The sequence below is a fragment of the Doryrhamphus excisus genome, linkage group LG18 (genome assembly GCF_037039965.1).
Source record: "Doryrhamphus excisus strain RoL-2023G ecotype Guam linkage group LG18, RoL_Dexc_Guam_v1.1, whole genome shotgun sequence".
NCBI classification, from domain to species: Eukaryota; Metazoa; Chordata; class Actinopteri; order Syngnathiformes; family Syngnathidae; genus Doryrhamphus; species Doryrhamphus excisus.
Genome location: NC_136374.1, coordinates 11,806,604 through 11,827,474, shown reverse-complemented (window position 1 = coordinate 11,827,474; position 20,871 = coordinate 11,806,604). Strand labels below are relative to the sequence as shown.

Sequence of the window (20,871 nt, the reverse complement as noted above, 5' to 3'; positions counted from 1 at the left end):
GAACACATTGGAGAACATTTCACCCCGTTGCTTTATAACAGGGGTCTCAAACTCAATTTACCTGGGGGCCACTGGAGCTAGGGTTTGGGCAAGGCTGGGCCGCATCAGGTCCCCCCCCCCCCCCCCCAAAAAAAAACGCATTTATTAAAAACAGGAAAATATACAAACTTTTTCAGTGCTCTGATTAAACATTCCACTGTTCTCAAATATCTTAATTTTTTTTCTGCACAAAATAAGACGAAAAATAAATAAACAAATCAAGAATAAAGAAAATCAATCAATCAGTATTAAATAAATATAATAATAATAAAACGGCAAATAATAAAAACTTAAGAAACCACATATAGTTGGTGGGTAGACAAATTATTTTTTTCAGATTAAAATGAACAAAGCATTATTAGAGCCCTGTAGACATAACAAAACACGACTATAGTCACATTTATACTCTTTTTATCTACAACATATTGCGCAACTGCAGGGTCTTGAGACACATGCTAACTCGCAAACTCGAGAGCTAGCGACCTAAACGGTAGCCTCCAAGTTATTTCCTTTCAACTTAAATAGCCAAAAACTTACCACTTCCACACGGATAGGGAGGATAACTATTAACAGTTATTTAACCTTTAACATGAACATTAATCAAACGTAATATTTTTTACCATACAGCATCCATATCAAACTTGCGCGGGCCGCACTAACATTAAACTTTCATATCAAGGCGGGGGCCTCAAACTAGTGTCCTGTGGGCCACATTTGGCCCACGGGCCGCGTGTTTGAGACCCCTGGTTTATAAGAAGAGCAGACACTTGGGTTGTGAGTTTGTCCGCAGACAGCCACATCACCTCCTCAAGCGATAACGTAGAATGATGAGTCATGATGGCTTGCTCCATCTGCAACGGGAAAAATATCACGGAACAGTCCGATCGCACCTCGCGTGTATGTATATTCCTCCCACTGCCTCAAGTCTCCATCTCGCCATTCCATGAATATTCGATCCACCCCCCCGAGGAGACACAACAGATTAACATCACTGGCAAACAGAGAGAATAAGGTGTGTGAATTCACGTCTAAGTGAAGGAATTAAATGGGGGAGTTTAGGGGCACTCTGGCAGCATCTGCTGTAATTATCTCGTCCTGAACTGCTCCGCTGGGAAGCACAGATGAAAGATTCAACTGTTATTGCATCCTCTCCGGATTTCCTTGAACTACTTTTAATCTTTTAAGCAGATTTGCCGGAGAAACGCTTGATACGCCGACGATTAAGCCAATTAAAGTCACTTTCTTTTTCTCACCTGAGTGAGGGAATACACCAGGACCAAGTGTCATGTTAGGCTACTTTGCAAACAACTGAAGAACAATTGAGTTAAGAGGTGCACTCACACTCAAAAATCCCGGCTATATTTGGGCATACATGACACAAGGCGCCTACGCTGCACGGGGTGCTGCCGGCACACTTTGCTAATTTTGTGAGCAGCGCAGTCTGGCGCAGCGCACCCACGCCTCCATCCCTCCCATCGATGTAGCAGGTTTAACACAGCCGAATGTAATCTTAACCAATCAAATGAACGCCTATCACTGCCACCATGCGCGTCATTCACCACATACGCCATCTCGTGGGACATGTCATCTGTTACTGACAGTTACATTAAAAGCAGCACCATGCTAATCTCAACAATCGTACTTGTTTTCCACCAGCATTTCTACATCGCCAAATAGTATTCACGGTATCTCCTCCTCATGCTCCTTGAGAAAAATAAAAAGCAAAAAAAAAAAATTGGCCTGTAAGCCAATTAACCATTATGCAGGCTGCGCTTCGCGTGCGCCCTGAATAGACCAGGTCGGAGCTGGCGAGCTTTCTCTGCACTTTTGGCGTGAAATTGTCACTGCACTAAGCTGAAAATGTGTACACCTCCCCTGGTGCGCCACCACGGCCATCTCGGCCATCTCGGCGCAGTCCAGTCAACCAAATTACCAAATTGGCTGCGCACAGTGGTGCACTGGACCAAATTCCCACTATGTGGGCTGCGCCACGCTCCGCCACCCTGTGCCACCAAATTAGAGCACTTAAAGTCTACCTTAGTAAACTAGTGTAAGGGCTCTGAAAAAAAGGTGAACAAATGCCGACACATAATAAATGTCATTGTTCCTCTCGCCGTTTATCATAACTGCCACTTTGCATATTAGAAATAAACATAAGCCCACAGGAAACTGCTCCTCCTGCTTATCATTAATGATAATATATATATAGCGACTATATCCAGTCCACAGTATACTTGCTTACGCACAAGCACATGTGTATGCTGCACAAGTGCATTATAATTAATGTGATTGCTGCACCTGCTCATGAGTCATATAACAAATGTGATTGCTCTTTATGCCAATTATTAATTTAAACTGCCACTTTGCATGGTAGAAATGAAAAGAACTCAAAATATTCCACAGTCAAAGTCAAAGCCCACGGTTCATTGGCTCGAGACCACTCGAGACCACTCCTCCAGCCAGTTAATGATGATAACTGTCACTTTGCATAATAGATATTAACAGAATGACTCAAAAATAGTCCACAAAATCAATGCATCATTTATCAATATACTCTACAGTCACTCACACATATGCACATGAGTCATATAATAAATGCGCCTGCACTTCCTGCTAGTTATTAATCATAACTACCACTTTGCATAATAGAAATAAACAAGTCGACTCAAAATATTCCACAAGGTCAAAGCCCACAGGACACTGGTCTAATGCACGAGCACACGAGTCATATAGAATATGTAAGTGTTCGCTCCTCCCACCAGTTATTAATCATAATTGCCACTTTGCATAATATAAATAAACAGGATGTCTCGAAATATTCTGCAAGTCAAAAACCGTGATATAGTGGCTCACACACAATCAAATGAGCATGCTGTGTACGTATGTTTAATATAATTAATGTGATTGCTCCTTTCGCTAGTCATTAATAATAACTGTCACCTTGAATAATAAAAATTAAACACAGCACCAAAAAGTCAAATCCCACGTCCCAACATATGCTCTGTGGTATATAGTTAATGTGATTGTTGCTCTCAGCAGTTATGAATCAAAACACTGCACAATTAGAAATAAGCAGTAAATCCACAAAATCAGGAAATATGCAGTAATACACAGTTGCATAAAGAAGAAAAATACTGTTGCCATCTGTGAAAATGTGTGTGTGGGTATGTCACAACGCAAGCAACAATGGTGAATGAAAAACCGAATGAAACCTACGCTATGTACTGCTCTGTCTTGTTGAACTTCTTGGCGAGGTATTTTGCAGATGCTTTGCTGGGAATCTTCACAAAGGACATTTCTTTTCCATAGCGCGTCAGGTTGCACGGCGTCTCGCACACGCAGTAGTCGTTGTCCCTCTCAACCAGAAAGTCTGCGAAAGGGACAGGGACAGTGAGAGGTGCTTCACAGGAGGAAGACAAGCGACATTTATTGGCAATACAGGAAGACAAACACGCTTGCAGAGAGAAGGGACGCCGTGAATGCTGCAAGGTGAGGCTGACAGGTGTCATGACAGTGTACTCTTGAAGGCATGTCTGAAAGCCACAGCCAGAACTGACATTTAGTGTTTGAGGATGGATGGCGTCACCCTGGAGCACTCGCTGCAATCATCTTCGATTAGGACCAGTGTGCAGTGGGTCTCATGCGGATAGCAGTGTTTACACACAGCACGCTGGGTTATCTCTTACCCAAAGCTGGATCCGCACACTCTTTGTACTGCTCAGGGGTGCAGTATGGGGCGTCTCCTGGAAGGGGGATGTAGAGAATACTCAGGATCAGAGTCAAGAATATTTACAGTGGGCGAAGCAATTCATTCACCCGCTGCTTATTTTGTAACAGCCCATTACAACAGTAATATTACAACAGGTATATTTTAAGAGCGGGGCGGCACGGTGGTCGAGTGGTTAGCACGCAGACCATTAATGATGGAACACTTCACTGGAGGGGAATGGCAACATTGTGTACACATGTGCATACATTATATTATGACCGAGGTAACACATTATTTGCTTTGCTTTGTGTTGCTTGTGTGAATGACGTAATGGTCACCCTTATGTGTGATGATCTATTTTTATCATTCCAAAAACACTGTTTTTCCTGGAATTTAACATTTTCAAGGCCAAAAATTGCCAATAAGTGGATGTATTTTTTCCCATACATTCCAGCATCACAACATTCAGGCTAATGATTTTACACCATTTTAATTTAATTAATGGGTGGCACGGCTGTCGAGTGGCCCGCAGACCTCACAGCTCGGAGACCAGAGTTCAATTCCACCCTCGGCCATCTTTGTGTGGAGTTTGCATGTTCTCCCCATGCATGTGTGGGTTTTCTCTGGGTAATCCGGTTTCCTCCCACATTCCAAAAACATGCTAGGTTAATTGGCGACTCCAAATTGTCTATAGGTATGAATGTGAGTGTGAATGGTTGTTTGTCTATATGTGCCCTGTTATTGGCTGGCGACCAGTCCAGGGTGTACACCGCCTCTCGCTCCAGCACCCCCACGACCCTTGTGAGAAAAAAGCGGTAGAAAATTAATGAATGAATTTTAAGAGCGACTCCATTGTTGCTCCATTGTGATTGGAAGACCGGTCCATGACCCATTTAAAATGTTCTCATATATGATTCCACAGTACATGCCTGCCCGTACTCTTAGGTAATCAGATTTTTTGGAAGCCAGTAAACATTGCAAAGTCAGGCAATCATAGCGCACCAGCATTGAGGGACTACGGTTCATTGAACTTGATTGCAGGAGACAGAAATCAGAACATTTCCTGCATGTCAATCCTCCTCCGTATGAAGTAGGCAGTCAATCATCTGTTATCCCCTCACAGTGAAGCAACGGTGAAACTGTTGAGTGTTCCAATCCACTCGATTGTGAAAGTACTTGATTTTCCTCCAGTCACTTCACGGTAAAAAAGGTGCTGCTTCAATATCAGTGCAATCAGCAGCGGTGGGGTATATAGTGGGGTGAGTGGGCACACTCCTTACCAGGCATGTGTACCATCCTGCAGTTACAGTTCTCCACCAGGTATCTCGTCTCGCAGTCGATGCGACAGGCTGTGATGCTGTATGTGCTGAAGAAGTCTGAGTCCATGGGGGTGGCCTTGCAGTCGCCCCATGGCGGTGGGAGATAGGTCAGCTGAGAGAGAGAAGACAATCACTTCAGCAATGAAGCACCTTGTTTCCTGTTAATGTCGTCACTTGACCTCGTTGCTATGAATACTTGTTATGTATTCATTGTGTTTGTCACAGATCACTGGTGGAAATGTGTTAGATTCTCTCCTACACATCTACTGATACTGGGTTTAGTGCACTCCGCACACATCATTGAAAGAAATGCAAAACCATACGCAGTACTCTGTTTTATATGATATTTTTTCACATCAGAAGTCAATGTATTTAAAGGCTACAGGTTCAATATGAACACAAAAACCTAAGTAATGTAAATACTGTGGAGTCTTGGTTAGTGTCGTCATTAATTTGGTCAAATCCAGAAAGGTGAAAAAGTGGTGTCGGTGACTACCACATCATGTCTTTGACATCCCTTCCATTTGTCATTTTTCATGTAAAACTATAATCGTAAAAGTATAAAAATGTACTTTGTGTCAACATTTTTAATGTTAGCAAAGAACCACAGAGTCAACCTCTGATGACATCATAAACGGGCGAATGGTCTGACTTTCGTTCCCTGTTTCCATGTAGCTGTTTTTGTTTCCAAGATGACACAAATAAGGAACGTTTTGTGACAAAAATACATTAAGAACACCATAGACTCCCGCAGTGTATAAATTACATGACAATATGTGCTCCGTATTATACGATAAGTGGAAAATGTTTTGTATATTTTGCTAACACGAGGCAAATAAGTAAATTAAGAAGTACATTTCAGGCTGCACGGTGGATGAGTGGTTAGCACGCAGCCTTCACAGCTAGGAGACCAGGGTTCAATTCTTCTACTGGTACTCCAGGTTTTCTCCGGGTACTCCGATTTCCTCGCACATTCCAAAAACATGCTAGGTTAATTGGCGACTCCAAATTGTCCATAGGTATGAATGTGAGTGTGAATGGTTGTTTGTCTATATGTGCCCTGTGATTGGCTGGCGACCAGTCCAGGATGTACCCCGCCTCTCGCCCGAAGACAGCTGGGATAGGCTGGGATAGGCTAGGATAGGCTTCAGCACCCCGCGACCGTTGGATAAGCAGTAGCAAATGAATGAAAGAAGTAAATTTCCCACTTGAACCAAAAGACATGCTAACCAGGGCGTACGCTAACTGAGGTTCCACTGTCTGATAGAAATTTGGAGCAATTCTGTAAGGAAAAGACAACATTCTCATGACAAAATGATAACAGGGCTTCCACATATTAGTTTCAGGTAGTATACATATTATTACATGTATATATACGTTTTCTAGCTAGTTACATGTATATTTTTACGTTAAATGTGCAAACGTTCTGGTATTATTGCTTTGGTGTAATTCATTTTTCCCCCAAATTTTAAGAGAGGTGTTTAGTTTGAATGAACAAAAAATATATTCATATAATGATTAAAGATTGTATGTATTTTTAGGTGGGGGTGGACTAATGAATAAACTGACAAACTGAACGGTTGCAGGTCGTAAATAAAAAGTCTGGAATTTCAGCTGCGGATATACCAATTCAAAAGACCAAAAACCCATCTCACTGAGATTAATGTACTCACATATCAAATGATAAAGTATATTTATGACTTGCCTAGGAGAAAAGATCACATTTTTATTAACCTCTGTTTATTTACTCTCTATAGTTGAATGTTGGCTGCGACCATCACTCTCTTTGACAGGGATGCCTTGATGGCAGTATCAGCTCAGGCACTGACAGAGCTGAATAAATGCTTGCAACTGAATGTCTTTATGACTGCAATGCTACATCAAGCCATCTAGATGCATCTATGGTATGGAATTCAAGTTTTAAAGGCTCAATATTACCACAAATACATATAATAATAGATATAGAAATAATGTGAGACAATAACAGTTGACTAAATGTTTTGTTTTTTGGAAAAAAGAGAATAAGCTTTTTTGCCTTTGCCATTAAGAGATCACAACAGTGTGAATATCTAAAAAAAATATCACATTGAATGCATCTTTTTGCCAAGTATTGGCTTTTAAAGGCTGTGGTATTGACATCATACCGACAAATATGACAATGTCAACATAAACAAGTACAGTAAGTAGAGTAATTTTAGTAATAAATGAATATTTTTATTTGAACTATTTCATTTAAAATGCATATATATATATATATATATATATATGAGATATGAGAGGTCTTCCACAAAGACAAATCAAGCTACTGGAGCATGTTTCCTATTTTGCATACTATTAAATATTAACACTAATTAATTACACTTCAGTTGCCCCTGCGTTTGACGCATTCAATGGAATGGGAGGACATAAACAACCTCTGCATGTTTCCATCTCATCAGTTCAAACAATTCATCACTCCTTTGCTTCAAAGTAGAGGCCACTGTGTGATTTAAAGGGCCGGCGCTTTAACGATTTCTATTAAAAACGGCCCAGTGTGTCCAGTGGATCTATTTGTCATGACTTAGAAGTTTTACATACAGTAGCTGTGGATAAAATCTGATAAGGTGCAAGTTGGTGTCAGTTCTCGGCAAAGATTACGTGATTGCCGCGTAGTGGCTTGCTGTGAATAACGGCAACATGGCAACAGTCCAAGCGAACATTAATTCGGAGCCAATACGCGTCCAGTGGACTCCTCGCATTAGGGTAAGCCATTGTTTTGTTTAGTAAGAAGTCGTACATATTTAGATGATGTAGATTTTTAAACTCTTTTAAAAACCTGACACAAATAGCATGTTTTTTTTATATTAATTGTAACTGCATCTGGTACAATGATTTGCAGTGTAGTACAGTACAGGAATTTTGAAAATCCAAGGGCAATCGTTGCCTGTCGTGTCTGCCACCGCCATGTTTATTAATTGGCGTGCGATGCCAACAGTTTTACTCATAACACACACCATCTGCAAAGCAAGAATCCATAATTATGGGGCCAAATGACTCCACAAGAATAACATGTTATTAAGTTAATTATGTAGTGAAATATAAAATCATCACTCATTATCACTGACAGGAATGTTTTGTCAAGACTTTTCATGAATTTAACATTGTACAGCTACTGTTTTGTACGTTTTTTTTTATGATGTGGCGGTAAAATTATTAAACACTACAAAAAATAAGTACATTTTTAGTCAGCAGGTTCGGAGAATGTGTCATGTCAGATACAACAACGTAAGATTGGGAAGAGTGGGAAAGGAGGACATAAACATTAGCATTAACGCTAGCATAGCAACTGTATGTCAGCTCCACATTTTAACACTTTTGTTGTGTTGTTTTATCGCTTCACTGTAGGTTTTATGCTTTCTTTGTAGCACTTTGAGATTTCCGTAATGTAAAGTGTAATATAAATAAAATTTATTATTATTATTATTAACAGAAATGTCATGCTAGGTTCGCCTACTTGCTTAACCTTCCTCTTGTGTTAGCTTTCTGGTATCATCTCTATGTTAACGGGTCAGGTTTTGACCCATGTATTAAATCAGCTATAAAATACACTAAAAACAATAAGTTACCATCAAATTTGCTTCTCATGTCTTGGTTACCTTCTTAGGCTTCCTCATCTATGAAAATGTTGGTTTTAATACTTTTGGTGTGGGCATGTAGGCCTTTTTTTGTCACTATACCCCTCGATTTCAATTTCCAAAAATGGTAAAATGAACCTCAAAAGAATCATATTAATAAATTGAAGGTTCTTTTGTTACCTGGCTATTACTTAAATCAATTAGTTTGACTTATTTTGTCATTTTAGTATTAATCACTAAAGAAACATCTATGGTGTTGGGGTCAATTTTGACCCATATATATATTAACGTCAAGAAAAGGTAGAAAAAGTTTTCAGCAACAGAACTTTAGTATAAACTGAAATCTTTTTCAACTAAATACTTATAACTGAAAACTTTTTCCCTTTAGTGTTTGCCATAAACTTTATAGTCATATTATTATAACCGGGTCGAAACCGACCCTAACAATACAGTGGTCATAATTTCAACCAAACCATTTAAAAAAATTTTTTTAAATAGTTTTTTTTTATTTTATTTTGTTGAAATAGAGTTTCCTGACACAGTCAAAAGGCCTTGATGCAATAAACAAATGTTATTTGATTTTTTTTATGCATTAAAATGTAAAACAGGTCCCTGCCGACCCTAACACAAGAGGAGGGTTAAAACAAACAAAACGGTCAAACTTCTGGAGAATGTCAGGCTTTATTTTAAGATGTGTAGTGAAGCCTGTTAAATGAAGTGGTGAGTGTATATAAACCAGGTGTGCTCATCAAGCTAGCGGCGGGCCAGAGGAGACATCATGTCCATGAGGAAGGAAGGTTTTTTCCTTCTAAAAGCTGCGACTTCAAAGGCAAGCTTTTAAGAGCCTCTTCCCTCAAAAGTGGAGCAAACAAGCGAGGGGATGAAACGCTTGGTGCTCACAAACATAGTATACCGTATTACTGTTAGAACATCATTAAAAAACCAATTTGCATGCTGGGGAACCTTACTTCATCAAGTCCGGTCCAAACTATGTGAGTTTTTTTAACTCTTTTTTTTTTGGGAGTTCAACTAGATTCTTTTGACACAACATGTTTTTACCCAGACAAAGTAGTGCTTGTACGTAATATATCAACCTGTCAACAACACACAAATGACAAGACATTACAAAAGGTTTCATTTGCGCTTCTATCTGTTGTAGCCTTCTGTGTTGATGTTCCAAAAAAACACCAACAAAAGGCAACGAAATAACAAAAGAATTGGTTATATAATGCATAGATCAGTGCAGTTACTGAAAGACAAAGTAATAACATAACAAATACCGGATTTTCCGGACTATAAGTTGCACTTTTTTTCATAGGTTGGCTGTTCCTGCGACTTATACTCCAGAGCGACTTATAAATGAAAAAACTGTTGATGTTACATAAACACTGGACACCTTTTCAGTTTATTTTTTGTGTAGCTGAATAACCATTGTGTTAGCATATCTTACACCTATTCAACCTGTTCTCTATTCTTTTATTGTTAGAACTTGCCTTCCAAGAGGACGTTATGTCTGTTTTGGTCAAGTAGTTTGTAAAATAAATTACCCGCAAAAAGTGCGACTTATACTCCAGTGCGACTTATGTATGTTTTTTTTGTATAAAAAAAATGTATCTAAAATACGGTATATTGTTTAAAAATATATAAAATATCTCCTATTGCATTGATCAGCTCTAGCAGTTAATATTACTGAGTGCTCCATGTTTATTGTTGTGACATTTTCATTGTGATGCCCATTACGTTTCACTGTCACTGTCACGCCGCATCTTGAATGTCAACAAGTTCCTGTCCAATCGTGGCTGTAATTTTTAATTACAATCAATGAGAGTTATTTTGAATGCAACAGTTATTAATGTAATCATTATTCCAGGCTCATAACGGATGGTTAACTCAACATGCAAAGGTTATACAAGGCAATGCAGGCTTTTTTGCTAGGTAGAAAGCCATTATATTAAATGACGCCACATTGAACATTATGGAAAAACAGCATTCTTACAGAGGCATGGCGGAAAGAATGGCGAATGTATTTTATGAGACGATCATCCTTATGGTTCTCTACCAGCCCTTTGGGTTTGGAGAGAGCACAACGATCGTCGTAAATTGTGATAAGAGAAAATGCAGAAGAGGAAAATAAAGGACTGTGTTAGGAGTGCAGAATAACAACTTGCAGACGCAACGTTGATATCATGCACAAAAAAGTGGACGTGGAGGGACTGAGATTTTCTCCCAAATCTGTCCTATCCTCTTGTCCATTTATTATGCATGCTGCTGTAACATACGAGTGCCAGAATACAATTTGTCTGGATGGAATTATTATCAGAAGACACCATCTCCACCAGCCTTCATATGCACACTGCGAGCTCTTATAATGTTAACACCCCCAAGAGTGGAACTACCTCAATAGCCAGGGGGGCTTTTCAGAAGCTTTATGTGTACTTTCCATCCTTTTTAAGATACCGTGGATTCCCCAGTGCCCCCAGAGTTGTTTATGTTGGAGTTTTTTTTTAATAAAATGCCACACAAACGTCAATTTTTACCCATGTATATAACTACAGTAATCCCTCTATCGGCGGCTTTCAAAAATATATATAAACTAATAAATCATTGCTGTTTTGTGGACAAACACAGACTATTATTAGGGTAAAAAATACACATATTGAAACAAATTTTGTATATATTTTTTGCCGAAATTAAGCATTTTGGTAATGGTAATGGTTTTATTTCATTTGAACATGCATCAGATTACAATTGAATGCATCACATAATCAGTTCACAGTTCCACATGTCCAAAAGGAGTAGGAAGAAGCAAAGCTTAATAAATCCTACCCCTCCATCTGGTACTTTTATAATCAGTAATTGTTACATTTGTTCACTTCCTGCTTTCCATAATACAGTTTAAGGTTTTTATTTTTTATTTTTTTGTGTGTAACAATTGCTGACTGAACTAAAATACAAATAAACAGCATTCAGAAGACATCGTGATATGTAGTATTCTACAGTCATTGCTTATTGTCAACAGTCCCTTGAAAAACGAATGCAGTTTTACGACCGATTCGATGCCCTTCTCTGCTTTGTGACCAATGAGCTGACAGCGGACTCACATGGTTATGACACAACAGAATAAGAAGATACAGGACTGTCCGGTAAAACAGAACAGCATTATCCTGCACCCTTTCCAGCTATTTGTTTTACTTTTCCCACTGGAGAAAAAGTATGAATGACATCGAGGTTGTGCAATATCTGGACAGGGAGGGGTCAGAGTTCAGAACCTGGACTGCGGTGGAGACAAAGGTTGCCCTCCTCCTTTGTGTTCTGCAAACGTGGATATCATGGTATACATTATGCCTTATATTACATTACCATTGAAAATGCATGAGGTCAGCCATAGATTGTCCTACATGACAGAGTGAAAAAAAGTTCTCCTCCCATTCCATGAGGAAGTGGTACGTTTTTGGCTTCTTAAATTTAGAGGAAATCAATTTGAGGCTAACAGGTTAGCTTGCGAGCTGGCAGCCATCTCAGGTTACTGCAGCACAAATGTTGCAATGACAGAGTGAAAAAAAGTTCTCCTCCCATTCTGTGTGGAAGTGGTACGTTTTTGGCTTCTTAAATTTAGAGGAAATCAATTTGAGGCTAGTTTTTTTGGTCATCACGTTGAGTAGAGACTTACTCGTTGTTCTTGACAGGACACAAACGTCTGGAATCCTGGTGCCACTCCAAATCCAAGCTGATCAATGAATGGAGGTTCGTCCTGAGTGTGGATCTGAACTTTGATGCCAGCTTCGAACGACGTCTCGTCTGGTGACAAGAAAGAATGACACAGAGACTTGACTGTCAAATCACAAAGACCGTTGGCTTTAAGATCGTTAAATTAATATTTAATGTTCTCTCGTTATGTGCAGGCCATTACAATAGTTATTGCTGATGCTGTATAAAAGCTGCTAAAGTGTGCAAATTGCATGGTAGAAAAGCTGCTGCCTTTAGGCACTGCGGTAAATTGGAGCCAACAAATTAGCGGGATGACTTAGCTAAAAAAAAAACAATATCAACTTGAGAAGGCAATTTCTGTGGAAGTTGTGGGCGAATGATGAAGAACTGAAGCTGACTTAAAATGGTAATGTAATGGTGTAATTTCATTTGAACATGCATCAGATTACAATTGAATGCATCACATAATCAGTTCACAGTTCCACATGTCCAAAAGGAGTAGGAAGAAGCAAAGCTTATTAAATCCTACCCCTCCATCTGGTACTTTTACAATCAGTAACTGTTACAATTGTTCACTTCCTGCTTTCGTAATATAGTTAAAAAAAAAATTAATGTTTAATTTTTTTAATTTTCAATTTTATTTATTTATTTATTTTCTTTTTGCCAAAGTACGAGGTGATATGACCATCCAATGACATAATGGGTACCATAGTAAGTGTCAATATAGTGATACATATAGCACATCATGACTGGTTCAAGACTCTTCATCCTTGTATTTAGCAAACATCAACTGCTTGTATTGTTTCTTGAATTCGCTCGTCGTTGTGCATTGTTTGTGGAATGGAAAATGCGGAATTATGAAAAATGTGGGAATTTTGGAATGTGGAAAATCATTAGCCTGAATGTTGTGATGCTGGAATGGTCCATATTGTTTCTGAAATATGTGAAAAATACGTCCACTCATTGGGAATTTTTGGCCTTTGATATGTTAAATTCCAGGAAAAACAGTGTTTTCAGAATGATGAAAATAGATCATCACACATAAGCGGTGCCCATTACGTCATTCGCACAAGCAACACATGCAAATGATGTGTTACCTCGGTCATAACATAATGTATGCACATGTGTACACAATGTTGCCATTCCCCTCCAGTGAAGTGTTCCATCATTAATAAAGCCATGATATATTTACACTGAAGCCTTTTAGCAGATGATGTACAGCCAGGTCACAGCTGCAGCTTGTGTTGTGCACACTAACTAACATGTGCGTGATAAATATTGAAAATACACAATTGTGTGTCAGAAGTGCATTCGTGAATGGATGTGGCCTTGCATTGATTTTGTGTCTTGATAAATGACAAATGATAAATGAATGATAAATGCAAAGCACAAGCTTGAACGACAACTCACTGCTACTGCACTGTAAACATTTTACATGAATATGACAGACGCTTGAGACAATTTACAATTTTATTTCCTTGTTCTTTCCATTTGTGGCGTATGATTTATTTCCTAGTTCTGTTTTCATGCCCTTATTTCATTACACTTCCTGTTTTGTTCCAATGTTGCCTTCTTTTTTCCTGTTTAGGCGGACCTGGTGCTAATTTGAGGTTGATGGGTTGATGCCTATCCTAGCTGTCTTCGGGCGCGAGGCAGGGTACACCCTGGACCTTTTGTAAAGACAAAATGTATACAAAATATTGCAGTTTTTTAATAACTTATATCGCATATTTCAGTATTTGTCTTATTTTGCACATTCATTCATTCATTCATTTTCTACCGCTTATTCTCACAGGGGGTGCTGGAGCCTATCCCAGCTGTCTTCGAGTGAGGGCGGGGTACACCCTGGACTGGTCGCCAGCCAATCACAGGGCACATATCGACAAACAACCATTCACACTCACATTCATACCTATGGACAATTTGGAGTCGCCAATTAACCTAGCATGTTTTTGGAATGTGAGAGGAAACCGGAGATGCAAACTCCACACAGAGATGGCCGAGGGTGGAATTGAACCCTGGTCTCCTAGCTGTGAGGTCTGCACGCTAATCACTCGACCGCCGTGCTGCCCTTTTTTCAACCAATCCTGCTCAAATTTTATGAAAGTGCTTGTTACTTCCCGAAAAATTTTCCACTGATTCGGTTAAGTACCTCAAAGTTACAGTGTGTCTTTTTTTGTTTGAGCTGTGTGAGAAATTTCAAGTGAAATAATAGCACTGGCAACATTATGTCATGTGTGTACGGTCACACAATTCAACATGTGTGAAAAGGAGTAGAAAGAAGCTGATTTGATTTAATCCTACTCCCATTTACTAATACTATGTTCACTTCCTGTGTTTGATTGACACCAATTACTATTCTCAGGGTATTGAATCGATCCAAACTGGGTTGTTGAATATTGTCTTAGAAAACGAGAGCTGTTCTATCTAGTTAGACTAGCGTTTGTCCTTCCGAGTCATTGAGCATGATAAGCCATTTACGGTATGACTGGTCTAATAATTACAAAACAAGTATGTTTGCATGTCTTCCTAAGCATTTTGACCACAAATGTAATTTAAAATCATGTGAAAAAAGGTGTAACTGACTTACCAGTCTCCCCCCACACAGGCAAGTATTCATCCTGCTGGATATCCAGCATCAGCTCCAGACCGTTTCCCATCCCGCCCTTCATGGTCAACAATAGCGGCCGCCCGTCCTGGCCTGAATTGAATGTATAGCATTTTCCATAACGGGTGAATATCTGGCAAAGACACAAAGAGACAAATGAGTCAAATATTCATATATAATGCTTTGCTTTGCATTCGGTCCTATTTGGAAACTTCTAGCAATGTGGGCATTTTGAAGTAAATATACAGTGTGTAAATAATAGTGCTTTTAGACGACATGCATGGCCACGAGGCTGTGACCTATTGGTAAAACTATGAGTCCCAGTCAAGTAATGGCTTTGTAATTCAATAATAGACATAAAAAAGACAACATGGCCTGCGTCCACAGTAAAATGTATTTTGTTTGTGAGCTATTCTCACTAACCAGATAACCTTCCCATTGGCTTTCACATCCGAAAATGTCAGAATGGAATAGTCTTCTTATTCCATGCATTATATTTGAACTAATATATATATGTATGTATATATATATATATATATATATATACATATATATATATATTTTTTTTATTTTTTTTATTTTTTCTGCAACAGCCTTAATAATGCAGCACTTTCAGAATTTTCTTCAGAATGGAATAGTCTTCTTATTCCATGCATGAGTTGAAAAAATATATATATATATAAATATATATTTAATATATATTTAAAATATATTTAAAAATAAATAAGTAAAAAACAAAACAAATATATATATTTTTTTCTATATATATTCTTTCTATATATACATATTTTTATATATTTTTTATATATATATATATATATATATAAATACATTTTTTTTGCAACAGCCTTAATAATGCAGCACCAGTTGGGTCTTTTATGACAAACAACTTTAAACTAATAATAAAACACCGATGCGTGAGCCAGAAAAGACTTTAATCTTGTCAATACTGTCCATAAAATAAGAGATTACGCTGTAGGATGTGGTTTTAAAGGAGCATTTAGACAGAAAAAGTCGTAAAAGAAAAGTCTGTTACAATATGAGATGTGACCTTCACAGCAGAAAATCGTCTGAAGCGGGGCTTTACTCAAGGGGGGAATGCGATGCACCATCGATTTAATGCCCTTCAAAAAAAAAAAAAAAACCCCTCTCACCTTAATCAGATCACCTTTTACCATCACTCTTATATCAGACCAGGAAATCTGGTGGCATCACAACAGCACAAATTGGAGTAAGATGAGCTGACAAGTCTTCAGCTTACAAAACAATTATGCAATTGTTTAAAAATAAAACAATTATGAAGGACAATGCGACATTGTTCACACCGAAGATGCAAGTTGTACAATATCAGCATGTGGAGAGAGGAAAAACTGCACAATCCAGCAACAAATGCTAAGTGAGGAGCATATGCAGGTGGATCCTGGGTCACCAGGACTACCAGACCTGCAGAACCTCGTACGTCCGCCATGCTGGGTATTGATATGGAGCTGGTCTCCATATAGAGTTAACCTGGAGTCATCAAGTCATCCAGGGAGACATCAAGTCCTTCCATCCATTTTCTGTACCGCTTATCCTTACGAGGGTCACAGACATGCTGGAGCCTAACCCAGCTGCCTTTGGACGAGAGGCGGGGTACACCCTGGACTGGTCACCAGCCAATCACAGGGCACATATAGACAAACAACCATTCACACTCACATTCAAAACTATGGACAATTTGGAAGTTTTTGGAATGTGGGAGGAAACCGGAGTACCCGGAGAAAACCCAAATATGCACGGGGCAAACATGCAAACGCCACAGGGTGGAATTGAACTCGGGTCTCCTAGCTGCGAGGCCTGACCACTCATCCACCATACAGCCGAATGAAATCCAATGTAATCAAAATTCATTAGTTGATTCATTCATTTTCTACTGCTTATCCTCACGAGGGTCGCAGGCATGCTGGAGCCTATCCCAGCTGCCTTTGTACGAGAGGCGGGGTACACCCTGGACTGGTCGCCAGCCAATCACAGGGCACATATAGACAAACAACCATTCACACTCACATTCATACCTATGGACAATTTGGAGGCACCAATTAACCTAACATGTTTTTGGAATATGGAAAACCGGAGTATCCAGTTTCCTCCCACCTGGATCACTCTCACAAATACAGGAAGTCCCACACATGGCAGACAAGCTTGTTCTGGATGCTGCAGTGGGGGCGGAGCTGATCGGCGGAGGGGATCTGCTTTTTCAAGTGTCGGCCGATATCGATACCGCTCTTTTTCACTGATATCGGCCGATATCGATCAGTGGCCGATGAATCAGAGCACCCCTAGTTGCAATAATTAAACTGAGATTATTTGATATGGTCTTTTATCATGTGACATCAGACTACTGCTGTTCCGAGTTGGAGTCAAACATGTCTGACTACCCAGCTAAAACTAGAAGGCAGCATAATTACTTTGATTTCTTGTCAGTATTAAATTACTGAAATGGTTGACTGTTGGGTAGGCCTGAGTTGCTGTGGTAACCGGCTGTACTGAGTCAAGTCTCGTTGCAGTGGGTGGGGGCCGATGATGACCTTGGAAGGAGGGGGGGGGGGGGTCTTTGTTAAGCTCTGACGCTTAGAGGTTTGTTCACAACATGTCTTCCTATTGAGAAGCTCATTCAAGGTTCCTCGGGAGGTTGGAATGTTTCCTCATTCCTCATTTTTTGGGAGGAAAATGCAAAAAAAAAGAAAAGAGCTTGCAGGTGATATTGAAAATCTAGATGGATAAAGATCATATGGTGCTGCTAAAATCACACTGGTCTATTTAGAATTAAAGTTGAGCAAATATTTATAATCCCTAAGCGGATTTGCTTGGAAATCCAATGTTGCATTCACTGTAGTGAATGCATCACATGGAGCCCACCTAAGTGGAATAGTCTGTGTTGTCTTTGGGTCAAAGACAGTGGGTTCATTTGTTTTGTGGGTTGGTTTATACAGTATTAACAAGTTCATCAAATTTAAAATGCTATGGTTAAAAAAAGACATCTTCTCCAAAAAGGATTCTTTTTTTGACAGCAAGAGTGAGTGTTCTTATCGCCAGGGTGGAATTGAACTCGGGTCTCCTTGGTGTGTGGCCTGTGCGCTAACCACTCGACCCAAATACACACTTATAGAAAGTAATTATATATACACTACCGCTCAAACGTTTGCGATCACTTGGAAAATTTTTGAGCCAGTCCGAGATATGGCTTTTTTTTTGTTGTGCATCGTTTTTATGTCCTTGTTAGACCCAGTTTGTGCTGCTCTCTGAAGGGAGTAGTTAACCGCATGGTAAGAGATTTTAGTTTTAGTTTAGATTTTGAGATGGGTTTTCTAATAATCTATTAGCCTGATAAAATGATGAACTTGACTTAGCAGCCATACCAGAAGATTGATGCAGAGGACTGACAGTTGTTGATAGTAGGCCTCTATGCAAAAAATTTAGCTCGTTCTTTGAAAATCATCTAATTAATTTAAATTGTTTGTGAAATGGAAAAAATTGTTGAAATGCATGAAAATATGCAAGTGATCCCAAGCTTTTAAGCGGTAATGTATGTAACAGTGACCACACGCAAAGAAAGCACAATGTCACCGACCCAATTATGTTGTTGCTGCGTGTAAAAAAAAAAAAAAAAAGTCATCATTTTATCTGAATTATTCACAGCTCGACAGCATGAGAGTGTTGAGATCGCCCTCGGCTATCATTCACATGACAGTGCCACACGATATGACATGGCCGCCCCCACCCCAAGTTGCCAGGGAACCACAGCATTGATATCACATAGAGAGCTGTTCAACAAACATGTTCTTATGACACTGACAAAACATAAAAATATAGATAAAAGTGAAAGTTTCCTGTATCAGGCTATACCCAAGTGTCTGTACACTCTAAAGCATGTTACGATCAAATATCAACATAAATTCATCGTCGTCAGCAAAAACACTCTGGAACCTTTAACACCACTTATGAGATTTATAGTATCATTTTGACTCCTTGAGAATGAAAATAAATGAAATATTAATCAAACTTATGCTTTAAAAATCATTAAAAATTGTATAACGTCAGGATACCCATTATGTCGAGGTTGAGCCACGTTATGAATGTCACTTTATAGATGTCATATGACATTAAGCTGTTCCGATCATTTTAATTTATTGGTTATCTGTAATGATAGAAAATACTAACCAGACATAATACATTAACTGTGTATATAATAAACGACACATAGCTATTGTGACTGACATACGACTCAGGTTATGTATAGAAATATTTAGGAATTATGTGTAATTATCTAATATTGCCATAGTGAATTGAATTGCGGATTTGTGAATGAAAACTTTGTAAACATCGAAACTGTGAATGTGAAATACGTCTCAGCACAGTTGTCTCTTGTTTCATATAACACTTGATTGGTTCCAAACCCAACCGCAATTTGCTAATTATCATGAAGTAGACATTGTCATGTTAAAAACATGCTTACAATCTCCTAGATATGTTTTTTTTTTAATATTATTAGAACCATCTAAACATGAACACCCACATAATCACCTTTATGGCTGCGTTACTCAATATAGTAAATATAATAAAAAATTAAATGTACAGCATATTAAACATAAATAAGATAAAAGCCTTATGTCAGCATTTTTTTTTGACAGTGAGCTTCCTTAAATGGCTATACACCAATATCGCCCAATATATGAATGTTACTTTAGTCAAAGGTTTAGTGTTGCGTTTTAGCTTGTTTTGTTATTATGATTATTATGGTGGTTCGCATGTTGGACACACAGGGTTCGAGTCCCCGCTTGGGCTAGGTTTTCTCTAGGTACTCCGTTATGTTAATTGGCGACTCTAAATTGTCCATAGTTATGAATGTGAGTGTGAATGGTTGTTTGTCTATATGTGATTGACTGGCAACCAGTCCAAGGTGTACCCTGCCTCTTGCCCAGAGTCAGCTGGGATCCCTGCAATATTAATGAGGATAAGCAGTATAGAAAATGGATGGATGGATGTTATTGTTATGAGTTTTGGGTTTTTTTTCCCACAAGAATCACCTTGTTCGTTAGGAGCAAGTGGAAGCACCTTTGGTGTCCACTCCCACCTGAAGGTCTGAGTAATCAGCAGGTCTGGGCGGGTATATAAGGACCATTTGCTGCTCAGGTTCTTTTTTTTGTGAGTGTGTGAGAGTCAACACCCTCAGTTGGCGCTCTTGATATTTCGAGAGAATAAACCGTGCTGTGTGGGGAAACATAACATGATTGTTATTATTATTGTACCTGTTGTGAGATGATGCAATCTAAACTAAATGCCTCTTCTAATGATTACGTCTGGTGCTTGTCTCACCGAACAATTACTAACACCTCTTACCTTTGTCCACTTGTTGTGCTGTGGTGGCAACTTCTCATCAGAGACCAACATTGATGTTGTTATGAGTCCCTTGGGTTTCTGATCAGCGTCAAGCACAAAAAGAAGCCAGCGAAACATTTAGCAACAAACTATTGATGAGAGTTACTTCTCACATTTCCCATGAAAGCTACTGGAAGAAAAACTGTGGTCATTAAATTGAATATTCCACTTTTGTTCAGCAGGTAGTTGGAAAGACAAGTTAAAGTAGCGCTGGAACGCAAACACGATAACCTTTTTTTTAAAGATAAGCAGCAGTGCCTTCAAGTGATTAACAAGGGGGGACCTATTTTGCTAATTTCTAGCTCGTTAGCACTCTGCTGGGTTTTCTCCAGAGTGGCCCTGCAGGATTGCAAAGTTCAAAACACCTCCTCTCAACCCCCACCTCCTGAAAAGTAGAAACTAAGTTTTATTGCAAGCCCCTTATGCATGCATGCATGCCGTTGGTTCATGCTCTAA

General features: G+C 39.1%; 1 protein-coding gene across 2 annotated transcripts in view; it reads right to left on the bottom strand.

Moving 5' to 3' along the window:
• The window catches only part of asic1b (acid-sensing (proton-gated) ion channel 1b), a 151,227-nt gene that overhangs the window by 10,687 nt on the left and 119,669 nt on the right, over window positions 1-20,871 (bottom strand). For both annotated transcript variants that reach the window (XM_078798474.1, XM_058054593.2), the window contains 5 exons: window positions 14,980-15,130; window positions 12,352-12,479; window positions 5,029-5,179; window positions 3,726-3,782; window positions 3,256-3,409 (listed from right to left, as the gene is read on the bottom strand). In XM_078798474.1, coding sequence (XP_078654600.1) covers window positions 3,256-3,409; window positions 3,726-3,782; window positions 5,029-5,179; window positions 12,352-12,479; window positions 14,980-15,130 — 641 coding nt within the window. The remainder of the gene's footprint in view (window positions 1-3,255; window positions 3,410-3,725; window positions 3,783-5,028; window positions 5,180-12,351; window positions 12,480-14,979; window positions 15,131-20,871) is intronic.